This window comes from Physella acuta, unplaced genomic scaffold, assembly GCF_028476545.2.
Source record: "Physella acuta isolate Inbredline_101_S28 unplaced genomic scaffold, ASM2847654v3 ptg000769l, whole genome shotgun sequence".
Lineage (NCBI taxonomy): Eukaryota > Metazoa > Mollusca > Gastropoda > Physidae > Physella > Physella acuta.
This window is the reverse complement of record NW_026732287.1, coordinates 462,277-487,530: the sequence shown is the minus strand read 5'-3', so window position 1 is coordinate 487,530 and position 25,254 is coordinate 462,277. Positions and strand designations below refer to the sequence as shown.

Sequence of the window (25,254 nt, the reverse complement as noted above, 5' to 3'; positions counted from 1 at the left end):
AATGACAGCCAGACATCCAATGACAGCCATAAGCCAATGACAACCATACAGTCAATGACAGCCATACAGCCAATGACAGCCATACAGCCAATGACAGCCATACAGCCAATGACAGCCATACAGTCAATGGCAGCCATACAGCCAATGACAGCCATACAGCCATACAGCCAATGGCAGCCATACAGCCAATGACAGCCATACAGTCAATGACAGCCATACAGCCAATGACAGCCATACAGTCAATGACAGCCATACAGTCAATGACAGCCATACAGCCAATGACAGCCATAAAGCCAATGACAACCATACAGCCAATGACAGCCATACAGTCAATGACAGCCATACAGCCAATGACAGCCATACAGCCAATGACAGCCATACAGTCAATGACAGCCAGACATCCAATGACAGCCATACAGTCAATGACAGCCATACAGTCAATGACAGCCAGACATCCAATGACAGCCATACAGTCATACAGCCAATGACAGCCATACAGCCAATGACAGCCATACAGCCATACAGCCAATGACAACTATACAGTCAATGACAGCCATACAGCCAATGACAGCCATACAGTCAATGACAGCCATACAGCCAATGACAGCCATACAGTCAATGACAGCCATAAGCCAATGACAACCATACAGTCAATGGCAGCCATACAGCCAATGACAGCCTTACAGCCAATGACAGCCATACAGCCAATGACAACCATACAGTCAATGACAGCCATAAGCCAATGACAACCATACAGCCAATGGCAGCCATACAGCCAATGACAGCCATACAACCAATGACAGCCATACAGCCATACAGCCAATCACGTGACCAAATGATGTAACACCTCAGTCTCCCGTCATGTTGTTATTCCCAGTTTATTGACATGAAATCATTCTTCTGCCACACAAATGGCGAGTACAAATATTTTTTTTCTTTTCTAACGTGAGTTTGACAATTTTTTTTTCTGACGTAACGCAGTCAGGATAATAATTTTCTCTAACGTAGTCAGGATAATAATTTTTTCTAACTTGAGTCTGGATGAGAATTTTTCTAGCGATGTTAAGATACAGCAGCAAGATCACATTTAAAAAACTGTTGTACTAATTGCTTTCAGATGTTCTTATAATAAACTGAGTCATCTAACTATTTTATTGTTTTATAATAACATTTAAAACAAGCATATCTTTTTTTTATCTATTCGTCCAAGAAAAAGAGAAACGTATTAAAAAATAGTCTTGAAACATTATTTCCGGCAAGTTGCCTCCCTCTAGTTTCAGCAGTAATTACTTCCCTTGATTCTGCAGTCGTTGATCTACCGCAGGCTCACCTGATAGGGGGAGGGGGGGGGGTCTATTCGCCTGTCGCTGTCTGAAACAAAAGATACAAAAATCACAAGTTAAAGATGGTCTTCTCACTCGTCACACTCATGTCAGCGGCGTGATGGTGTCACGTTGTCATGTCACAATAACGTGTGGCGTGATGGTGTCACCTTGTCATGTCACAATAACGTGTGGCGTGATGATGTCACCTTGTCACTGTCACAATAACGTGTGGCGTGATGGTGCCACGTTGTCACTGTGACAACATTGTGTGGCGTGATGGTGTCACGTTGCCAAACTGTCACAACATCATGTGGCGTGATGGTCTCATGTTGTCATGTCACAATCGCGTACGGCGTGACTGTCACACCTAGTCACCCCGTCATAGCGAGGTGTTCTCTAATTGAGTACGTCTCAAGTTTTAGTTCCATAGCCTTTTAATTATTTTCTTTCCCTTGTTGGAATAGCTATCTTAAATTTCAGTTGCTCTGTTAAGTGATCCCATGAAACACATCCTTTCATGTTAATTGCTGGAGGTTTCTTTTGTATTTCTAGCTATAAACAAATGTTTTAATTATAGGTTGTCGGTTATTTTAAGGACTGGAAGCGTTCATCTACACTAAGGATTCACTTTTTGAGGTCTTGGTCTTAATTGTGAGCTCATGTTTATTCCAGTTCATCTGACAGCTGCTCAATCACCCACGGAACTAGGTGTCATTTACCTGGATCGTGTGAGGTGTTACCACACCCCTACGATCACCACCACACCTGTAAGATCACCACCACACCTTTAAGATCAATACATAGGTCCCTACCTCTAAAAGTTCTCTAAGCCCAACTGGCACGTCCGCCAAACACGTCTTCTGGATCCTGGCCACTTCCTCCTGGAAAATAGAACATTTATTTAAAGCCATATGCGAGGCGTTGTATTTTATAGCGATATGCGAGCTTTTTTTTTATTTTATAGCAATATTCGAGGTGCCGTATTTTATAGCGATATGCTAAGTATTTTAAAAGCAATATGCGAAGTGTTGTATTTTATAGTAATATGTGTCATATACGCCAATTGAACAACATACCACACACATCGAATAGCATACTCTACACTGCGGACAGCATACCCTAAGAAAACAGCATCCACATAGAATAGCATTAAACATTCAGGTAAATCCATCAGCAGTCTGTTAAGAATTCCCCTTAATCTCAGGGGCGACTACTGACTATCTTAAGTCTGTCTTACGCTTTGATTCACCTAATCATCTGCTGCGTTGCAAATGACCCATCGTTCAAAAGTGTATCATCTGACGTGTAGGACGTTAAAAAGTGTATTATCTGGCGTGTGGGACGTTCAAAAGTGTATTATCTGGCGTCTAGGACGTTAAAAAGTGTTGACGTGTAGGACGTTAAAAAGTGTTGACGTGTGGGACGTTAAAAAGTGTTGACGTGTGGGACGTTCAAAAGTGTATTATCTGGCGTGTAGGACGTTAAAAAGTGTTGACGTGTAGGACGTTAAAAAGTGTTGACGTGTGGGACGTTCAAAAGTGTATTATCTGACGTGTAGGACGTGTCGGACGTTCGTTAAGCGTGAATGAGCTCCCGTAAACTTTCTCGTGTATTCCAATCTAGAGTAATCGGGCTATAGAAATGTAAAAATGTGTAACAAACCGCCCGTTTTGTGTTTCATTCAGCAGTTGCGAAACGGTCTTAGAAAAATGATCCTTTATGAGAATATGATATCAAATGATCGAATTCTCGAGGTTTTTGAGAAATGGGAAATAAACTACGACATCGGGTGGATAGAAAACTATGTCACACACATACAAACAGACACACGGTGCTGGAAATTAAAAAAACAAAACAAAATTCCCGTGACATAAGTGTTGTCTTATCACACTTCTCCCTGCTGGGGCCGTGTGTTTGTATGTGTGCGCTTACAGATATGTTGTCAAGAAAAGAATGAATGAATATGTTTTTATGTGTATGTGCACGCTTTTAGATATGTTGTCAGGGAAAGAATGAATGAATATGTATGTTTTTATTTGTATGTGCATGCTTTTAGATATGTTGTCAGGGAAAGAATGAATAAATATATGTGGGCTGTTATTCTTGGCGTTGTACCACGGCAGAGTGATGAAGCCAGAACACAATACTCGAGTAAACTACGTTCTTTCCATTACTAAACCAAGGTCACTTGAGTTTCATTAAATAGTTATTAAGCGATGAATATTAATAGCTAATTAAAAAGGATAGTTGACTTTAAAAAAATGATATTAATTTTCTCTTAATGCTTTACACTGACTGGGATTTCCCGATCGCTTAAAATAGGTCATGTGTGTATTTTCATCGTTACATATGGGCGATTATGGTGACTAGTCAGTACAATCTTTGTACACAACTAGCCTGTTATGTCTCTTCATGGTGACCATCAAATAACCCACATGGCCCCATCAATGGTGACCACAGGGGACAACTACTTGCAGTACTTTCATAAAGTGCTCAGGACAACTACTTGAAGTACTTTCATAAAGTGCTCAGGACAACTACTTGAAGTACTTTCATAAAGTGCTCAGGACAACTACTTGCAGTACTTTCATAAAGTGCTCAGGACAACTACTTGAAGTACTTTCATAAAGTGCTCAGCTTACTCAAACACTGGTGACTACTTTCATCAGCGTCTAATTTTTTTAGCCAATCAGAAAGTAATTAACCCCCCTCCCCCAGAACACACACACACACCCCTATAGATAGGAAGTAGACAGAACAGTTTGCACCTGAAGGATCACGTGATGATAGTGAACGGAAAAGCTGGCGCTAATACCGAGTATTGCCCATCAGCTTTTGTCCCTAGTGATCCCCACCCCCCTTGGTCGCTGGCTGCACCCCCGGGGCACATTTGTTTAGATTGCCGTTATTTATCGAAGTGAGGTTCTTGGTAGCAATCTTAGTCCCAGTTATAGTTAGCCTCAATACGTCGTCATTGTTCGTGTTTAGGTCAAGAATTTTGTTGACATGATCAATGTTCGTGTTTAGGTCAAGAATTTTGTTGACGTGATCAATGTTCGTGTTTAGGTCAAGAATTTTGTTGACGTGATCAATGTTCGTGTTTAGGTCAAGTGTTATGTTAATACTTGCCGTTCGCTGAGTTTTAAAAGTTATGTCAGATTTTGAAGTATTTTATTTGCCAATTTGAGCTGTCAAATTTTGTGATTTTGTTTTGGGTCCATATGTCTTAGTCATGACCTCCAAATGTCGTGATTTGATCCACTATGACCCCAAAATGTCGTGTTTTGATCTAGGTATGACCTCCAAATGTCGTGATTTGACCCACTATGACCCCCAAATGTCGTGTTTTGATCCACTATGACCCCCAAATGTCGTGATTTGATCCACTATGACCCCCAAATGTCGTGATTTGATCCACTATGACCCCCAAATGTCGTGATTTGATCCACTATGACCCCCAAATGTCGTGATTTGATCCACTATGACCCCCAAATGTCGTGTTTTGGTCTAGGTATGACCCCCAAATGTCGTGTTTTGTTCTAGGTATGACCTCCAAATGTCGTGATTTGATCCACTATGACCCCAAAATGTCGTGTTTTGATCTAGGTATGACCTCCAAATGTCGTGATTTGACCCACTATGACCCCCAAATGTCGTGTTTTGATCCACTATGACCCCCAAATGTCGTGATTTGATCCACTATGACCCCCAAATGTCGTGATTTGATCCACTATGACCCCCAAATGTCGTGATTTGATCCACTATGACCCCCAAATGTCGTGTTTTGATCTAGGTATGACCCCCAAATGTCGTGTTTTGTTCTAGGTATGACCTCCAAATGTCGTGATTTGATCCACTATGACCCCCAAATGTCGTGTTTTGATCTAGGTATGACCCCCAAATGTCGTGTTTTGATCTAGGTATGACCTCCAAATGTCGTGTTTTGATCCACTAGGACCCCAAAATGTCGTGTTTTGATCTAGGTATGACCTCCAAATGTCGTGATTTGACCCACTATGACCCCCAAATGTCGTGTTTTGATCCACTATGACCCCCAAATGTCGTGATTTGATCCACTATGACCCCCACATGTCGTGATTTGATCCACTATGACCCCCAAATGTCGTGTTTTGATCTAGGTATGACCCCCAAATGTCGTGTTTTGTTTTAGGTATGACCGCCAAATGTCGTGATTTGATCTACTATGACCCCCAAATGTCGTGTTTTGATCTAGGTATGACCCCCAAATGTCGTGTTTTGTTCTAGGTATGACCGCCAAATGTCGTGATTTGATCCCCTATGACCCCCAAATGTCGTGTTTTGATCTAGGTATGACCCCCAAATGTCGTGTTTTGTTCTAGGTATGACCTCCAAATGTCGTGATTTGATCCACTATGACCCCCAAATGTCGTGTTTTGATCTAGGTATGACCCCCAAATGTCGTGTTTTGTTCTAGGTATGACCTCCAAATGTCGTGATTTGATCCACTATGACCCCCAAATGTCGTGTTTTGATCTAGGTATGACCTCCAAATGTCGTGATTTGATCCACTATGACCCCAAATGTCGTGATTTGATCTAGGTATGACCCCCCAAATGTCGTGTTTTGATCTAGATATGACCTCCAAATGTCGTGTTTTGATCTAGATATGACCTCCAAATGTCGTGATTTGATGACATCCGTTGCTCTGACAAGTTTGGAGGTCATGACTAAAACATAACAGCGTGTGTTTGATTGTAAAAGAAAGAGGATTCGGCTTTCACAATGGTTTAAAAAGAAATGGAAAAAGAATATACAAGATCGTGGGATGGTGTCTATAGAATAAAGATAATCCAACCGCAGTTACAGTATTCTTTTTACAAAACAACCATAAAGTCAAAAATGCAAGAGAATTATTTTTTTAACTATAAAAAATTGATTATGGTCGGCTGTGGGCCCCTAAATGGCGTGCGCCACCCCCCCCCCCCCGCATTGCGGAGTCTGCCGACACTGTAGTTCCGCCCCTGATTAGTGTATGTATTTATGGGGGTGGCCGTTTTGACGCCCCCACCCCCCTGTAACTGTGCATACGTTCGATGGTTTATTTCCGAGCCGGTCGATTTGTTCCATCTCCCTGCCTGTGTGTGTGTGGAGGGGGGGGGGTCATTGTGTGGGAGGCGACTTGTAATTATCATGCTTAACGACGACATTGGTAGCCTCCCAAAAGTCGAATAAATCCTCAAAGTTTAATCTCTAGCAACTCATGACTGAGAAATGACAAGATCTAATGTTACACCAGGGAGGCACAAGTTAGCTGCTAGTATTTAGGTGTTAGCTTTTATTTGGGCATCACCATGTGCTGTTTATTGACCAGACTCTCATCTAATCTTGGCGGGAATATTGCAAGGCTCGACCCAGCGAGCTTTCTGCTGACACGCGATACGTCTGCTGACAAATCTAGCTGTTGATTCCAAAGTTGGCGGTTTATTTTTGGTATCTGGTACATCTGTCTGATCGTTTTTGGTCGGATTAGGTAGTGTAGGCTAGGGTGGGTGGGGTGTTATAACTCCCCCACCCCTACATGTACCCCACAGATGACAATTTCCTCCATCCAGCTACAGCTACCGACGGCAGTACTCTCGCGACGCTTTATGTGTAGCGTTTCACAATACGCACAGCAGGGGAGAAACCATTTGACTTCTTGTAATCGTTAGGGCATGTATATATTATATATCGGGAACAAGTATGTTTACAATGTTGCCCTCCTAGTTGGTAAATTTCCTCCTGTGATGACCTGTATGTGTGGGTGTCCTGTGGTGACCTGTATGTGTGGGTGTCCTGACTGTGGTGACCTGTATGTGTGGGTGTCCTGACTGTGGTGACCTGTATGTGTGGGTGTCCTGACTGTGGTGACCTGTATGTGTGGGTGTCCTGACTGTGGTGACCTGTATGTGTGGGTGTCCTGACTGTGGTGACCTGTATGTGTGGGTGTCCTGACTGTGGTGACCTGTATGTGTGGGTGTCCTGACTGTGGTGACCTGTATGTGTGGGTGTCCTGACTGTGGTGACCTGTATGTGTGGGTGTCCTGACTGTGGTGACCTGTATGTGTGGGTGTCCTGACTGTGGTGACCTGTATGTGTGGGTGTCCTGACTGTGGTGACCTGTATGTGTGGGTGTCCTGACTGTGGTGACCTGTATGTGTGGGTGTCCTGACTGTGACGACCTGTATGTGTGGGTGTCCTGACTTAGTGACCTGTATGTGGGTGTCCTGACTGTGGTGACCTGTATGTGTGGGTGTCCTGACTGTGGTGACCTGTATGTGTGGGTGTCCTGACTGTGGTGACCTGTATGTGGGTGTCCTGACTGTGGTGACCTGTATGTGTGGGTGTCCTGACTGTGGTGACCTGTATGTGTGGGTGTCCTGACTGTGGTGACCTGTATGTGTGGGTGTCCTGACTGTGGTGACCTGTATGTGTGGGTGTCCTGACTGTGGTGACCTGTATGTGTGGGTGTCCTGACTGTGGTGACCTGTATGTGTGGGTGTCCTGACTGTGGTGACCTGTATGTGTGGGTGTCCTGACTGTGGTGACCTGTATGTGTGGGTGTCCTGACTGTGGTGACCTGTATGTGTGGGTGTCCTGACTGTGGTGACCTGTATGTGTGGGTGTCCTGACTGTGACGACCTGTATGTGTGGGTGTCCTGACTGTGGTGACCTGTATGTGGGTGTCCTGACTGTGGTGACCTGTATGTGGGTGTCCTGACTGTGGTGACCTGTATGTGTGGGTGTCCTGACTGTGGTGACCTGTATGTGTGGGTGTCCTGACTGTGGTGACCTGTATGTGGGTGTCCTGACTGTGGTGACCTGTATGTGTGGGTGTCCTGACTGTGGTGACCTGTATGTGTGGGTGTCCTGACTGTGGTGACCTGTATGTGTGGGTGTCCTGACTGTGGTGACCTGTATGTGTGGGTGTCCTGACTTAGTGACCTGTATGTGTGGGTGTGCTGTATGTGTGGGTGTCCTGACTGGTGACCTGTATGTGTGGGTGTCCTGACTGTGGTGACCTGTATGTGTGGGTGTCCTGACTGTGGTGACCTGTATGTGTGGGTGTCCTGACTTAGTGACCTGTATGTGTGGGTGTCCTGACTGTGGTGACCTGTATGTGTGGGTGTCCTGACTTAGTGACCTGTATGTGTGGGTGTCCTGACTGTGGTGACCTGTATGTGTGGGTGTCCTTGTATGTGTGGGTATCCTGACTGTGGTGACCTGTATGTGTGGGTGTCCTGACTGTGGTGACCTGTATGTGTGGGTGTCCTGACTGTGGTGACCTGTATGTGTGGGTGTCCTGACTTAGTGACCTGTATGTGTGGGTGTGCTGTATGTGTGGGTGTCCTGACTGGTGACCTGTATGTGTGGGTGTCCTGACTGTGGTGACCTGTATGTGTGGGTGTCCTGACTGTGGTGACCTGTATGTGTGGGTGTCCTGACTTAGTGACCTGTATGTGTGGGTGTCCTGACTGTGGTGACCTGTATGTGTGGGTGTCCTGACTTAGTGACCTGTATGTGTGGGTGTCCTGACTGTGGTGACCTGTATGTGTGGGTGTCCTTGTATGTGTGGGTATCCTGACTGTGGTGACCTGTATGTGTGGGTGTCCTGACTGTGGTGACCTGTATGTGTGGGTGTCCTGACTGTGGTGACCTGTATGTGTGGGTGTCCTGACTGTGGTGACCTGTATGTGTGGATGTGCTGTATGTGTGGGTGTCCTGACTGGTGACCTGTATGTGTGGGTGTCCTGACTGTGGTGACCTGTATGTGTGGGTGTCCTGACTGTGGTGACCTGTATGTGTGGGTGTCCTGACTGTGGTGACCTGTATGTGTGGGTGTCCTTGTATGTGTGGGTATCCTGACTGGTGACCTGTATGTGTGGGTGTCCTGACTGTGGTGACCTGTATGTGTGGGTGTCCTGACTGTGGTGACCTGTATGTGTGGGTGTCCTGACTGTGGTGACCTGTATGTGTGGGTGTCCTGACTGTGGTGACCTGTATGTGTGGGTGTCCTTGTATGTGTGGGTATCCTGACTGTGGTGACCTGTATGTGTGGGTGTCCTGACTGTGGTGACCTGTATGTGTGGGTGTCCTGACTGTGGTGACCTGTATGTGTGGGTGTCCTGACTGTGGTGACCTGTATGTGTGGGTGTCCTGACTGTGGTGACCTGTATGTGTGGGTGTCCTGACTGTGGTGACCTGTATGTGTGGGTGTCCTGACTGTGACGACCTGTATGTGTGGGTGTCCTGACTGTGGTGACCTGTATGTGGGTGTCCTGACTGTGGTGACCTGTATGTGGGTGTCCTGACTGTGGTGACCTGTATGTGTGGGTGTCCTTGTATGTGTGGGTATCCTGACTGTGGTGACCTGTATGTGTGCGTGTCCTGACTGTGGTGACCTGTATGTGTGGGTGTCCTGACTGTGGTGACCTGTATGTGTGGGTGTCCTGACTTAGTGACCTGTATGTGTGGGTGTCCTTGTATGTGTGGGTGTCCTGACTGTGGTGACCTGTATGTGTGGGTGTCCTTGTATGTGTGGGTATCCTGACTGTGGTGACCTGTATGTGGGTGTCTGACTGTGGTGACATGTATGTATGGGTGTCCTGACTGTGGTGACCTGTATGTGTGGGTGTCCTTGTATGTGTGGGTATCCTGACTGTGGTGACCTGTATGTGGGTGTCTGACTGTGGTGACCTGTATGTGGGTGTCTGACTGTGGTGACCTGTATGTGTGGATGTCCTGACCTGTATGTGTGTGTGTCCAGATCGACCCAGTGGGGGAGTAGGTCAAATGTTGACTCAATGTCGGTCAAACACCGGCCCGTGGAGGGGCAAGTCAGCGCTGTCTGTTGGTTGTGGGGCCGACCAACCTCTCCACATATAGATCTATGGGATGGTATGGCCAGGACAGTATGGGATGGTTTGGCCAGGACAGTATGGGATGGTATGGCCAGGACAGTATGGGATGGTTTGGTCAGGACAGTATGGGATGGTTTGGTCAGGACAGTATGGGATGGTTTGGTCAGGACAGTATGGGATGGTTTGGTCAGGACAGTATGGGATGGTTTGGTCAGGACAGTATGGGATGGTTTGGCCAGGACAGTATGGGATGGTTTGGCCAGGACAGGACAGTATGGGATGGTTTGGTCAGGACAGTATGGGATGGTTTGGTCAGGACAGTATGGGATGGTTTGGTCAGGACAGTGTGGGATGGTTTGGTCAGTACAGGACAGTATGGGATGGTTTGGCCAGGACAGGACAGTATGGGATGGTTTGGTCAGGACAGTATGGGATGGTTTGGTCAGGACAGTATGGGATGGTTTGGTCAGGACAGGACAGTATGGGATGGTTTGGCCAGGACAGTATGGGATGGTTTGGTCAGGACAGTATGGGATGGTTTGGTCAGGACAGTATGGGATGGTTTGGTCAGGACAGGACAGTATGGGATGGTTTGGCCAGGACAGTATGGGATGGTTTGGTCAGGACAGTATGGGATGGTTTGGTCAGGACAGTATGGGATGGTTTGGTCAGGACAGGACAGTGTGGGATGGTTTGGTCAGGACAGTATGGGATGGTTTGGTCAGGACAGTATGGGATGGTTTGGTCAGGACAGTATGGGATGGTTTGGTCAGGACAGGACAGTGTGGGATGGTTTGGTCAGGACAGTATGGGATGGTTTGGTCAGGACAGGACAGTGTGGGATGGTTTGGTCAGGACAGTATGGGATGGTTTGGTCAGGACAGGACAGTGTGGGATGGTTTGGTCAGGACAGTATATGATGGTTTGGTCAGGACAGGACAGTGTGGGATGGTTTGGTCAGGACAGTATGGGATGGTTTGGTCAGGACAGTATGGGATGGTTTGGTCAGGACAGGACAGTGTGGGATGGGTTGGTCAGGACAGTATGGGATGGTTTGGTCAGGACAGGACAGTGTGGGATGGTTTGGTCAGGACAGGACAGTTTGGGATGGTTTGGTCAGGACAGTGTGGGATGGGTTGGTCAGGACAGTATGGGATGGTTTGGTCAGGACAGGACAGTGTGGGATGGTTTGGTCAGGACAGGACAGTTTGGGATGGTTTGGTCAGGACAGTATGGGATGGTTTGGTCAGGACAGTGTGGGATGGTTTGGCCAGGACAGGACAGTGTGGGATGGTTTGGTCAGGATAGTATGGGATGGTTTGGTCAGGACAGTATGGGATGGTTTGGCCAGGACAGTATGGGATGGTTTGGTCAGGACAGGACAGTGTGGGATGGTTTGGTCAGGACAGTGTGGGATGGTATGGCCAGGACAGTATGGGATGGTATGGCCAGGACAGGACAGTGTGGGATGGTTTGGTCAGGACAGGACAGTGTGGGATGGTTTGGCCAGGACAGTATGGGATGGTTTGGTCAGGACAGGACAGTGTGGGATGGTTTGGTCAGGACAGTGTGGGATGGTATGGCCAGGACAGTATGGGATGGTATGGCCAGGACAGGACAGTGTGGGATGGTTTGGTCAGGACAGGACAGTGTGGGATGGTTTGGCCAGGACAGTATGGGATGGTATGGCCAGGACAGGACAGTGTGGGATGGTTTGGCCAGGACAGTATGGGATGGTTTGGTCAGGACAGTATGGGATGGTTTGGTCAGGACAGTATTGGATGGTTTGGCCAGGACAGGACAGTATGGGATGGTTTGGTCAGGACAGTATGGGATGGTTTGGTCAGGACAGTATGGGATGGTTTGGTCAGGACAGTATGGGATGGTTTGGTCAGGACAGGACAGTATGGGATGGTTTGGTCAGGACAGTATGGGATGGTATGGCCAGGACAGTATGGGATGGTTTGGCCAGGACAGTAAGGGATGGTTTGGTTAGGACAGTATGGGATGGTTTGGCCAGGACAGTATGGGATGGTTTGGTCAGGACAGTATGGGATGGTTTGGCCAGGACAGGACAGTATGGGATGGTTTGGTCAGGACAGTATGGGATGGTTTGGCCAGGACAGTATGGGATGGTTTGGTCAGGACAGTATGGGATGGTTTGGCCAGGACAGTATGGGATGGTTTGGTCAGGACAGTATGGGATGGTTTGGTCAGGACAGTATGGGATGGTTTGGTCAGTACAGGACAGTATGGGATGGTTTGGTCAGGACAGTATGGGATGGTTTGGCCAGGACAGTATGGGATGGTTTGGTCAGGACAGTATGGGATGGTTTGGCCAGGACAGTATGGGATGGTTTGGTCAGGACAGTGTGGGATGGTTTGGTCAGTACAGGACAGTATGGGATGGTTTGGTCAGTACAGGACAGTATGGGATGGTTTGGTCAGGACAGTATGGGATGGTTTGGTCAGTACAGGACAGTATGGGATGGTTTGGTCAGGACAGTATGGGATGGTTTGGTCAGTACAGGACAGTATGGGATGGTTTGGTCAGGACAGTATGGGATGGTTTGGTCAGTACAGGACAGTATGGGATGGTTTGGTCAGTACAGGACAGTATGGGATGGTTTGGTCAGGACAGTATGGGATGGTTTGGTCAGGACAGTATGGGATGGTTTGGCCAGGACAGGACAGTATGGGATGGTTTGGTCAGGACAGTATGGGATGGTTTGGCCAGGACAGGACAGTATGGGATGGTTTGGTCAGGACAGTATGGGATGGTTTGGTCAGTACAGGACAGTATGGGATGGTTTGGTCAGGACAGTATGGGATGGTTTGGTCAGGACAGTATGGGATGGTTTGGCCAGGACAGGACAGTATGGGATGGTTTGGTCAGGACAGTATGGGATGGTTTGGCCAGGACAGGACAGTATGGGATGGTTTGGTCAGGACAGTATGGGATGGTTTGGTCAGGACAGTATGGGATGGTTTGGTCAGGACAGGACAGTGTGGGATGGTTTGGTCAGGACAGTATGGGATGGTTTGGTCAGGACAGTATGGGATGGTTTGGTCAGGACAGTGTGGGATGGTTTGGTCAGGACAGTATGGGATGGTTTGGCCAGGACAGGACAGTATGGGATGGTTTGGTCAGGACAGTATGGGATGGTTTGGTCAGGACAGTATGGGATGGTTTGGCCAGGACAGTATGGGATGGTTTGGCCAGGACAGGACAGTGTGGGATGGTTTGGTCAGGACAGTATGGGATGGTTTGGTCAGGACAGTATGGGATGGTTTGGTCAGGACAGTATGGGATGGTTTGGTCAGGACAGTATGGGATGGTTTGGCCAGGACAGGACAGTATGGGATGGTTTGGTCAGGACAGTATGGGATGGTTTGGTCAGGACAGTATGGGATGGTTTGGCCAGGACAGGACAGTATGGGATGGTTTGGTCAGGACAGTATGGGATGGTTTGGCCAGGACAGGACAGTATGGGATGGTTTGGTCAGGACAGTATGGGATGGTTTGGTCAGGACAGTATGGGATGGTTTGGTCAGGACAGTATGGGATGGTTTGGCCAGGACAGGACAGTATGGGATGGTTTGGTCAGGACAGTATGGGATGGTTTGGCCAGGACAGGACAGTATGGGATGGTTTGGTCAGGACAGTATGGGATGGTTTGGTCAGGACAGTGTGGGATGGTTTGGCCAGGACAGGACAGTATGGGATGGTTTGGTCAGGACAGTATGGGATGGTTTGGTCAGGACAGGACAGTGTGGGATGGTTTGGTCAGGACAGTATGGGATGGTTTGGTCAGGACAGTATGGGATGGTTTGGTCAGGACAGGACAGTATGGGATGGTTTGGTCAGGACAGTATGGGATGGTTTGGCCAGGACAGGACAGTATGGGATGGTTTGGTCAGGACAGGACAGTATGGGATGGTTTGGTCAGGACAGGACAGTATGGGATGGTTTGGTCAGGACAGTATGGGATGGTTTGGTCAAGACAGGACAGTATGGGATGGTTTGGTCAGGACAGTATGGGATGGTTTGGTCAAGACAGGACAGTATGGGATGGTTTGGTCAGGACAGTATGGGATGGTTTGGTCAGGACAGGACAGTGTGGGATGGTTTGGTCAGGACAGTATGGGATGGTTTGGTCAAGACAGGACAGTATGGGATGGTTTGGTCAGGACAGTATGGGATGGTTTGGTCAAGACAGGACAGTATGGGATGGTTTGGACAGGACAGTATGGGATGGTTTGGTCAGGACAGTATGGGATGGTTTGGTCAAGACAGGACAGTATGGGATGGTTTGGTCAGGACAGTATGGGATGGTTTGGTCAGGACAGGACAGTATGGGATGGTTTGGTCAGGACAGTATGGGATGGTTTGGTCAGGACAGGACAGTGTGGGATGGTTTGGTCAGGACAGTATGGGATGGTTTGGTCAGGACAGTATGGGATGGTTTGGTCAGGACAGTGTGGGATGGTTTGGTCAGGACAGTATGGGATGGTTTGGCCAGGACAGGACAGTATGGGATGGTTTGGTCAGGACAGTATGGGATGGTTTGGTCAGGACAGTATGGGATGGTTTGGCCAGGACAGGACAGTATGGGATGGTTTGGTCAGTACAGGACAGTATGGGATGGTTTGGTCAGTACAGGACAGTATGGGATGGTTTGGTCAGGACAGTATGGGATGGTTTGGTCAGGACAGTATGGGATGGTTTGGTCAGGACAGTATGGGATGGTTTGGCCAGGACAGGACAGTGTGTGATGGTTTGGTCAGGACAGTATGGGATGGTTTGGTCAAGACAGGACAGTATGGGATGGTTTGGTCAAGACAGGACAGTATGGGATGGTTTGGTCAGGACAGTATGGGATGGTTTGACCAGGTTAGTATTGGATGGTTTGGCCCGGAAAGTATGGGATGGTTTGACCAGGTTAGTATGGGATGGTTTGGCCCGGAAAGTATGGGATGGTTTGACCAACATAATGCACATTATTGAAGCCCATAGTGTTGGTGTGGACAGTGAAGACGATGACGCGGTCCACGTACCTTACTACACGCATTACATGGAAATGTTGGCATGGATAAATAATTCGTTTTTGTTTTTATTTTATTTTTGTCTCTCGACTTGATCAACTTGAAGGTGGAGACAAACAAAGCAATCATTGAGACAATGATTGCTACCACCCACTGAGTATGAAGGCTGTTCCATGAAGAGACGTGGCCCTAGGCGGAGGGGGGGGGGGGCAACTGGGTGCTGGTGTACTGGGAGTGGACATAAGACTCGCCCTGGGGTGGCCGGTGGGGTGGGGACCAGTGGTGTGAGGATTAGTCTCATTCTGCCGAGTTTATGGAGCGATAAGCTGCAACTTTCTGCTAGCGACCTGTTGCTACACGCTACAACTTTTTGTTAACGACATACCACCGCTTGCTTCCACTGATCTGTATGATTGTGTTGCCCATACCCCCACTGACCTGTATGATTGTGTTGCCCACACCCCCACTGACCTGTATGATTGTGGGGGCCATACCCCCCACTGACCTGTATGATTGTGTTATCCATACCCCCACTGACCTGTATGATTGTGTTAGCCATACCCCCACTGACCTGTATGATTGTGTTGCCCACCCCCCACTGACCTGTATGATTGTGTTGCCCACCCCCCACTGACCTGTATGATTGTGTTGCCCACCCCCCCCCCCACTGCCCTGTATGATTGTGTTAGCCATACCCCCACTGACCTGTATGATTGTGGCCACCCCACCCCCACTGACCTGTATGATTGTGTTGCCCACCCCCACTGAACTGTATAATTGTGGGGGCCATACCCCCCACTGACCTGTATGATTGTGGGGGCCATACCCCCCACTGACCTGTATGATTGTGTTGACCACACCCCCACTGACCTGTATGATTGTGTTAGCCATACCCCCACTGACCTGTATGATTGTGGGGGCCATACGCCCACTGACCTGTATGATTGTGGCCACCCCACCCCCACTGACCTGTATGATTGTGTTAGCCATACCCCCACTGACCTGTATGATTGTGTTAGCCATACCCCCACTGACCTGTATGATTGTGTTGCCCCCACCCCCACTGACCTGTATGATTGTGTTAGCCATACCCCCACTGACCTGTATGATTGTGGCCACCCCACCCCCACTGACCTGTATGATTGTGTTAGCCATACCCCCACTGACCTGTATGATTGTGGGGCTATACGCCCACTGACCTGTATGATTGTGTTGACCACACCCCCACTGACCTGTATGATTGCGTTGGCCACAGCCATACCCCCCCCCACATACCCCCACCCCCCACCCCCCACCCCACACCCCCACTGACCACCCCACACCCCCACTGACCACCCCACACCCCCACTGACCTGTATAACTTTGTTGATGAGCAGCACAGCGTCCGGCCTGATGTTGCACGCCTCATCAAACCGTGCTGCGGGGCCGCTTGCCCCTGCGATGATGCTGTCGCCGGCCATCTGGGCTGAGCGCTTCTTGCCGGGGTACCAGCCGTTGCTGTAGTGGTAGCTCTGGCCGCTGGACGTCTGGACTAAGGCGAGCAGGACGAGCAGGGCAACAACGGCTGTGGGCGTGGCTGGGGTACACACCATCTTCTTCAGCTGGGGAGGGGGAGGAGAAAGTTAGATTAGGGGGCGTGGCTGGGGTACATACCATCTTCTTCAGCTGGGGAGGGGAGGAGAAAGTTAGATTAGGGGGCGTGGCTGGGGTACACACCATCTTCTTTAGCTGGGGAGGGGAGGAGAAAGTTAGATTAGGGGGCGTGGCTGGGGTACACACCATCTTCTTCAGCTGGGGAGGGGAGGAGAAAGTTAGATTAGGGGGCGTGGCTGGGGTACACACCATCTTCTTCAGCTGGGGAGGGGAGGAGAAAGTTAGATTAGGGGGCGTGGCTGGGGTACACACCATCTTCTTCAGCTGGGGAGGGGAGGAGAAAGTTAGATTAGGGGGCGTGGCTGGGGTACACACCATCTTCTTCAGCTGGGGAGGGGAGGAGAAAGTTAGATTAGGCTAGTAGTTCTTAACCTGGTTTTGGTCGAACGTGAGTTTGCCTCATCGGTTCGGCGTATGATTTGCCATCGGATTTTGTCAGTGCGGCTGATAGAACTAGTGCGATGACAGTTCAAATACGACAGCTCGACATAGTAATATAGTGCGCCAGAGTGAGACAACCGGTATCGTGATATTTCATATCGTGGAACCCTTGACTTCATGACATAATGCGGCACGAATCGTGTCAACGCCACCTGTACAGGCGCGCGTTGATCGTGATATAGGTGATGTGACGAGTAAAAATGTTTATTTCCATATCGTCGTCCAGTTGTCGATTTGGGACTGACATTAAGACACATCATGTCTTTCTCAATATTTTATTTTATTTTAATACCAGTCAGATACCTAACCTTCCCCCCCCCCAGCCCTAACATCACCTTACAGCTGGTGTAGTCAACCCCCCCCCCCCCCCCCAGCCGCAGACATTGGACACCACCGTCGCTCGCCAAATGTCATGCATTGACCCACCAGCTAATATCTAGCTGATTCTCACTTAACTGACCTTGGTTTGATCGCCGCCATCTTTTAAGTGCATACGTTTATTTTTAGATTTCGATCAGATTTCTGACTTGCACAGTCGTGAAATTTGATGCAAATGTTGAAATAGTTCTCGCTTGATTACTGGATGTTCTTTGATACAGTGGCTAGCTCTAAAACTGACCATCCATGGAAGTTTGATACTCTTGTATCACTAATGTACTAGAGATAGAGACCCTTGCATCAGTTATATACTAGAGATAGATACTCTTATATCAGTGATATAGTAGAGATACTCTTGTATCACTGATGTTGATACTCTTGTATCACTGATGTTGATACTCTTGTATCACTGATGTTGATACTCTTGTATCACTGATGTTGATACTCTTGTATCAGTGATATACTGTCCTATAAACTAGTTAAAGTACGGCTGTCTTTTGTTTGAAATATACCGGAAGATGAAAGGCTTTCACTAGCATAAGCTCTGACTAAGCCAAGGTACCAGTTGGGAATACAGTGATTGAGTAGGTCGTACATACCACAGGACAATTCTAATTTGTGTGGTACATACCACAGGACAATTCTAATTTGCCCTGTCCCACTTTTCCTGCCCCATGCCAGACTCTCTTCATTAGTAATTGTAATACTGAGGGGATTTCCTGCAACATTATCAGGTATTCCATGTCAACATCTTATGCGCTGTTCTATCGTGTGAGGGTGGCTTTAGCATCACCGATTGCAACATTAAGTATTCCATGTCAATATCTTATGCGCTGTTCTACCGTGTGAGGGTGGCTTTAGCATCACCGATTGCAACATTAAGTATTCCATGTCAATATCTTATGCGCTGTTCTACCGTGTGAGGGTGGCTTTAACATCACCGATTGCAACATTAAGTATTCCATGTCAATATCTTATGCGCTGTTCTAGCGTGTGAGGGTGGCTTTAACATCACCGATTGCAACATTAAGTATTCCATGTCAACATCTTATGCGCTGTTCTACATTGTGTGAGGGTGGCTTTAACATCACCGATTGTACGTGTCTACACACACACCTTATGTTGTGTCATTTTCAAGCTACCCCCTCCCCCCCCCCCCCCGCTCCCCATGATACATTGTACTGTACTGTTGTGTCTACTCTGACACAGTCTATAGTTACAGCAGTACGAGCGTACGGAGAGCAGATAAAAACATGCTACATTGGGAAGGAAAAATGTGAAACTCGACCTTCTGGGATAATTGCTCATGCTTGTTTTCCCAGTAAAAACTCAAATGGTTTAACCAACAGTTCAATGTTTTTAATTCAGTTTTCTGAATGAGAGGGGGGAGGGGGGGGGAGGTTGGTGGTGATTGCCATTTGCTCGTGACTAAGTCGTTTCCGTGTCTCACAAACAGGGACAGAAAATTATGGTCCAAGTTGGTCACACAGTGTCTGTCTGTCTGTCTGTCACATACACATACAACATCACCAGGGTACCACACAGTGTATGTATGTCTTCCTGTCTGTCTTCCTGTCTGTCAGTCAGTCTGTCTGTCTGTCAGTAAGTCAGTCTGTCTATCTGTGTCACATACACCTACACAGTCACTAGGGTACCACACAGTGTATGTCTGTCTTCCTGTCTGTCTTCCTGTTTGTCAGTCAGTCAGTCTGTCTGTCAGTAAGTCAGTCTGTCTATCTGTGTCACATACACCTACACAGTCACTAGGGTACCACACAGTGTATGTCTGTCTTCCTGTCTGTCTTCCTGTCTGTCAGTCAGTCTGTCTGTCAGTAAGTCAGTCTGTCTTTCTGTGTCACATACACCTACACAGTCACTAGGGTACCACACAGTATATATCTTACCGTGCTTACACTAGACAAACTCACAGCTCCGTATAAAACCGCGATAGAAGCAAGTCTATTCACTCGAAAAGAATTGATAACTACCCCATACAGAAATAAACCGGGAGTGATCTCCCCTAAACTTTCTCGAATATTCTTATATAAAACAACAGGGGATGAGAACTCGGGCTATAGACATGATTTTTAATCCATTTTAAATACTAAAGTTTTAAAAATAGAATAAAATCTCGTAGACAAAAGATTGCACACCAAGTGAACGCCAAATAAAAAAGTGCATAATAGTGCGCAATATTATTAGTACTTTAAAAATTTACATTAGTTTTTTGAGAAATCGGAAGTAGCGTAAATTAGTACTTGCGTGCAACGGACATTACTCAAAATTTGACAGAAGGTAGAGAATTAGATCTTATACTTACATGTTAAATTTCATGTATCTATCTGAAATAGTACTCAAGTTATAGGCTTTTGAAAAATTCAAAGTAGAAAAAGTACCACTTCCGGTTATCGGAAATCGCTCAAAAGTTGATACGGATCTACGATTTTGATAAAATACTTATATATGAAATTTCATCAACCTAGCTATAACGGTACTCAAGTTATCGTGTTTACACACGGACAGACAGACAGACACACAGACATACGGACAGAATTGCAAAGTCCAGTTTTTCAGACTGGATTACGCATAAAACCTCTTAATTTTGATAAATCTGGATTGATAATTTTTGCCCGATTAAAATAAGTCCTCTATACTTCGGATGTGATGAAGGACTGAGGTGTAATACGGTGAAAATTGTTAAAATTTCAAGTGATTTTTGTGCACGATTACAATACTTTCTCTATACTTCGTATATACGAGAAAGTAAAAAGACCTTTTGTTGTCTCAGTGTCCAACGTATTTCAGCTGAAACCATAGTAGGGACCCGCAAATAAAGAATAATTATAATATCTCCGTCTTCCAAAGTCTTGTTTATGGAACAATTGGTTTCTCGTGTCTTGCTTACCGCGCCGCATTTATTCATGGGCTGTCCGTAGTTGTGTCATGTCAGTAGTTGTGTCATGTCAGTGTATGTGTCATGTCAGTAGTTGTGTCATGTCAGTGTATGTGTCATGTCAGTAGTTGTGTCATGTCAGTGTATGTGCCAGTGTCATGTCAGTACTTGTGTCATGTCAGTGGCATGTCTGTAGTTGTGTCATGTCAGTAGTTGTGTCATGTCAGTGTATGTGCCAGTGTCATGTCAGTACTTGTGTCATGTCAGTACTTGTGTCATGTCAGTAGTTGTGTCATGTCAGTACTTGTGTCATGTCAATGTCAGTGTCATTTCAGTACGTGTGTCATGTCAGTGTCATGTCAGTACTTGTGTCATGTCAGTTCTTGTGTCATGTCAGTGTATGTGTCATGTCAGTGTATGTGTCATGTCAGTACTTGTGTCATGTCAGTAGTTGTGTCATGTCAGTGTATGTGTCATTTCAGTGTCATGTCAGTAGTTGTGTCATGTCAATAGTTTTGTCACATATCGATTCACGGAATGTAAACACACCTGTATGTTACCTGTCCCCATTAGCGGCATAGGATAAAAAAATATGTAAGAATTCACTAAAGGACAGGACATAGACCTGACCAGACGATGATGATTGTGACCTGCTACAAGATCGGCGTTTGGGGACCTACACAGTCTAAAGATGATCTCAGGGAAATTCAAGAAATTCGTGACGTCATCTTTACAGCTACAGTGTGCTGTATGTTAATGCTGTATGATTGTGTAATGTCGGCCTATTGTATTGGATGCACTCTTTACTTGTATGACTGGCCACCCACAAATCTTGACCTGAATATCAGACTATTGTCTGCTTTTGTCACCGACTGTTGTCTGCTATGGTCACAGACTATTGTCTGCTGTTGTGTTTTGTAAAGTACCGTTGGTCGTGGCACCCCTCTCTAAATGTTTTAAAAAGGCCACAGACGGTCCAATGTGATTGTCATGGAAATATCTGGTTGCTCTCGTGTTGAGCAGATCTTGATGCTGGGTGTTGGTCCGTTTACTGTCACGGGCCTTACAGATAGTCTAATTACATGGGCCTTACAGATTGTCTAATTACATGGGCCTTACAGATTGTCTATAGGCCTTACAGATTGTCTAATTACATGGGCCTTACAGATTGTCTAATTACATGGGCCTTACAGATTGTCTAATTACTTGGGCCTTACAGATTGTCTAATTACATGGGCCTTACAGATTGTCTAATTACTTGGGCCTTACAGATTGTCTAATTACATGGGCCTTACAGATTGTCTAATTACATGGGCCTTACAGATTGTCTAGTTACATGGGCCTTACAGATTGTCTAATTACATCGGCCTTACAGATTGTCTAATTACATGGGCCTTACAGATTGTCTAATTACATGGGCCTTACATATTGTCTATAGGCCTTACAGATTGTCTAATTACATGGGCCTTACAGATTGTCTAGTTACATGGGCCTTACAGATTGTCTAATTACATGGGCCTTACAGATTGTCTAATTACATGGGCCTTACAGATTTTCTAATTACATGGGCCTTACAGATTGTCTAATTACATGGGCCTTACAGATTGTCTATAGGCCTTACAGATTGTCTAATTACATGGGCCTTACCATTGTCTAATTACATGGGCCTTACAGCTTGATTTAACAGTTTACTTAGAAATGATTACAACTCTCGGTTTGTCAACTTTACATTACAGCTGTCGGGTTGTCCACATTACAGCTGTCGGGTTGTCAACTTTACATTACAGCTGTCGGGTTGTCCACTTTACATTACAGCTGTCGGGTTGTCCACTTTACATTACAGCTGTCGGGTTGTCCACATTACAGCTGTCGGGTTGTCAACTTTACATTACAGCTGTCGGGTTGTCAACTTTTAATTACAGCTGTCGGGTTGTCCACATTACAGCTGTCGGGTTGTCAACTCCACATTACAGCTGTCGGGTTGTCAACTTTACATTACAGCTGTCGGGTTGTCCACATTACAGCTGTCGGGTTGTCAACTTTACATTACAGCTGTCGGGTTGTCCACATTACAGCTGTCGGGTTGTCAACTTTACATTAAAGCTGTCGGGTTGTCACCATTACAGCTGTCGGGTTGTCCACATTACAGCTGTCGGGTTGTCCACATTACAGCTGTCGGGATGCTCACTTTACATTACAGCTATCGGGTTGTCCACATTACAGCTGTCGGGTTGTTAACTTTACATTACAGCTATCGAGTTGTCCGCTTAAAATCGGGTTAGAGTTTAAATTGCAGCAACCTTTAAAGCCTGTCCTTAGTGGCCGCTCACCGTAGACACAAGATTTAAATATCGGAGGGACTGGGATCTAATCCTACTTGGACCACAGATCAGGATATAGAACCTCGAGATTTAAATGTCAGAGGGACTGGGATCTAACCCTACTTGGACCACAGATCAGGATATAGAACCTCGCCATTTTCAATGTTTTAATTGTTGCCAATTAGCCAGTCTCTCGCCTCGGGCTCAATGTTTGTTTAATCACGTGCTAGCTACAGTAAGGGAGACAATGCCAGCCAGCCTTTAAAGGGAGACAACACGAGCTAAAGCCGCTTGTCACTCAATCGCCTGATCCATTGGCTTTTAACGAAATTGGAGATCATTAGTTTTAAAACCTTGCCTATTAAGTTTTCAAATCATTTTTAACTTCTCGTGTTGATTTTTAAATGACACCATACATCACGTGGCTTATTTTTAAATGACACCATACATCACGTAGCTTATTTTTAAATGACACCATACATCACGTGGCATGTAGGTTGTATCCGTATGTCCACACAATGTTTACCGTAGTTGACCAGATTGTTCTAATGACCTTTGACACGTGTAACCAGCTGTTTCTGGCTGACCTCTACCCCAGGGGGGGGATGCATGTCTCCTGCCCACAGCATAACGTATTGTAATTTATATGGGGGGGGTGCATGTCTCCTGCCCACAGCATAACGTATTGTAATTTATATGGGGGGGGGGGGTGCATGTCTCCTGCCCACAGCATAACGTATTGTAATGTATTGGCCCTGTCTAACGGAATTGAAGCACTGTCTGGTTACACAGCCCATTCGTCAACGTCCTGTTAAATCTCGTCCACGCTAACTTCAGTCCGTCAATGCTAGGTTTTTTTATTTTATTATACGTGTAATTGTAGCATGGATGAAATCGCAGTCGGTTGAGCGAGTGGTCAATGACCCTCTTAAATAACTGACCAGCATAAAATGTAGTGTTTAAACAAGGAACGGTGTGGTCGAAATGTAGAGCACACGACATGTAACCTCATAGCCTCGAGCTTCGAGTCCACTCAGCTCTATTGGGTACCTGACTCACGTTTTGGAAAAAAAAAGGCGGCTGGGCATAACGCTGACCTATCGTTGCATTTGCTTAGGTCATGGAAACAAGTGAACTCTATTTTTTCTACCCCATCAACCGCCTGATTAAAAATGGTAACTTACCAAAAGTATACTCAACTTCCCCACCTGTAGTACACACTGAGCGTCCAACCAAAAAGTATACTCAACTTTTCCATTTCTAGTACACGCTAAGCGTCCAAGGTTTAAAACAATGAGCCCCCCCCCCCCCCTACAGCATCAGCCTGTGTATCCTGGCGACACCAACACCTGACGACGGGCGTCACGTGGTTTGGGGAGGTCGTGGTCAAGACACAAAATGTCTTTTGATTCGTGTGAGCTTTACTGCTGTCACTATTCCCCGTGTAGGAATCAGAGGACAAGATCTAGTCATGTTTGTCAAACTTAGAAAACTGAATTTCTTTGAACAGACCAACAAGTTCTATGAATTGTTTAGACGGATCATTGAACAGACGGTGTATCAACTTGAAAGGAAGTTGGCAAATTTGTTCGTCCAATGTGTCACAATAATCTCGCCATAGGCTACTCTTTTCATCTTTTTCTCTGTCTGTCTGTGTCAGTACTGCCATTCAGTATTTGAATGTCTGCCTATTACTGTCATTCAGTATTTGAATGTCTGCCTATTACTGTCATTCAGTATTTGAATATCTGTCTATTACTGTCATTCAGTATTTGAATGTCTGTCTATCAGTCATTCAGTATTTGAATGTCTGTCTATTACTGTCATTCAGTATTTGAATGTATGTCTATTACTGTCATTCAGTATTTGAATGTCTGTCTACTGTTCGCGACTGTGTGACTACACAGACAAACGACGAGATGTTAAGACAGACATACGACGTAGAAAGACCAGGTGAAATAAAAAGTGTTACCTTGTAGTCGAGTGACGGCGAAACGAAAAAAAAACCCAAACAAAATGATGGCCAAAGTGTGAAGCAGCAGATCGTAGAGATGGCCATGCTCTGGCCGTCCCTTTTTATAGGCGCTCTTGTCGGTGGGAGGCGATCGCATGCTGGAACCGGAAGCTGCGCAAATATGGAGGGGTGGGGTTAAAGTCTTGACTTATGGGAAATTGTGTTTACATATGTGGGGGTGGCAGAGATTCATAGAAAACATTTTGTTTTAATCACACGTAGAACATTCATTTACTATATATATAATTGTATAATGTTTATATATCTGTATACAATGATGTATATATCTATGCCCTCATAC

General features: G+C 46.3%; 2 protein-coding genes across 2 annotated transcripts in view; one reads left to right on the top strand and one right to left on the bottom strand.

The window, feature by feature from the left end:
• The window catches only part of LOC131950525 (RUN and FYVE domain-containing protein 2), a 77,085-nt gene that overhangs the window by 27,940 nt on the left and 23,891 nt on the right, over positions 1-25,254 (top strand). The gene's annotated exons all lie outside the window — the stretch shown is intronic.
• On the bottom strand, positions 870-25,019 carry LOC131950524 (prepro-gonadotropin-releasing hormone-like protein). Its single transcript, XM_059312719.1, has 4 exons — positions 24,912-25,019; positions 16,606-16,854; positions 2,138-2,206; positions 870-1,371 (listed from the first exon to the last, which is right to left on the bottom strand). The coding sequence occupies exons 1-4, from the start codon at positions 24,996-24,998 to the stop codon at positions 1,354-1,356; spliced, it is 423 nt and encodes a 140-aa protein (XP_059168702.1). The 5' UTR covers positions 24,999-25,019; the 3' UTR covers positions 870-1,353.

Excerpts from the sequence above, each read along its gene's own strand:
- LOC131950524 (XM_059312719.1), bottom strand. The coding sequence starts at position 24,998 with ATGGCCATCTCTACGATCTGCTGCTTCACACTTTGGCCATCATTTTGT. Across the intron at positions 16,855-24,911 it reads CGCCGTCACTCGACTACAAG|CTGAAGAAGATGGTGTGTAC; the intron begins GTAACACTTTTT and ends CCCCCTCCCCAG. Across the intron at positions 2,207-16,605 it reads TCATCAACAAAGTTATACAG|GAGGAAGTGGCCAGGATCCA; the intron begins GTCAGTGGGGGT and ends TCTATTTTCCAG.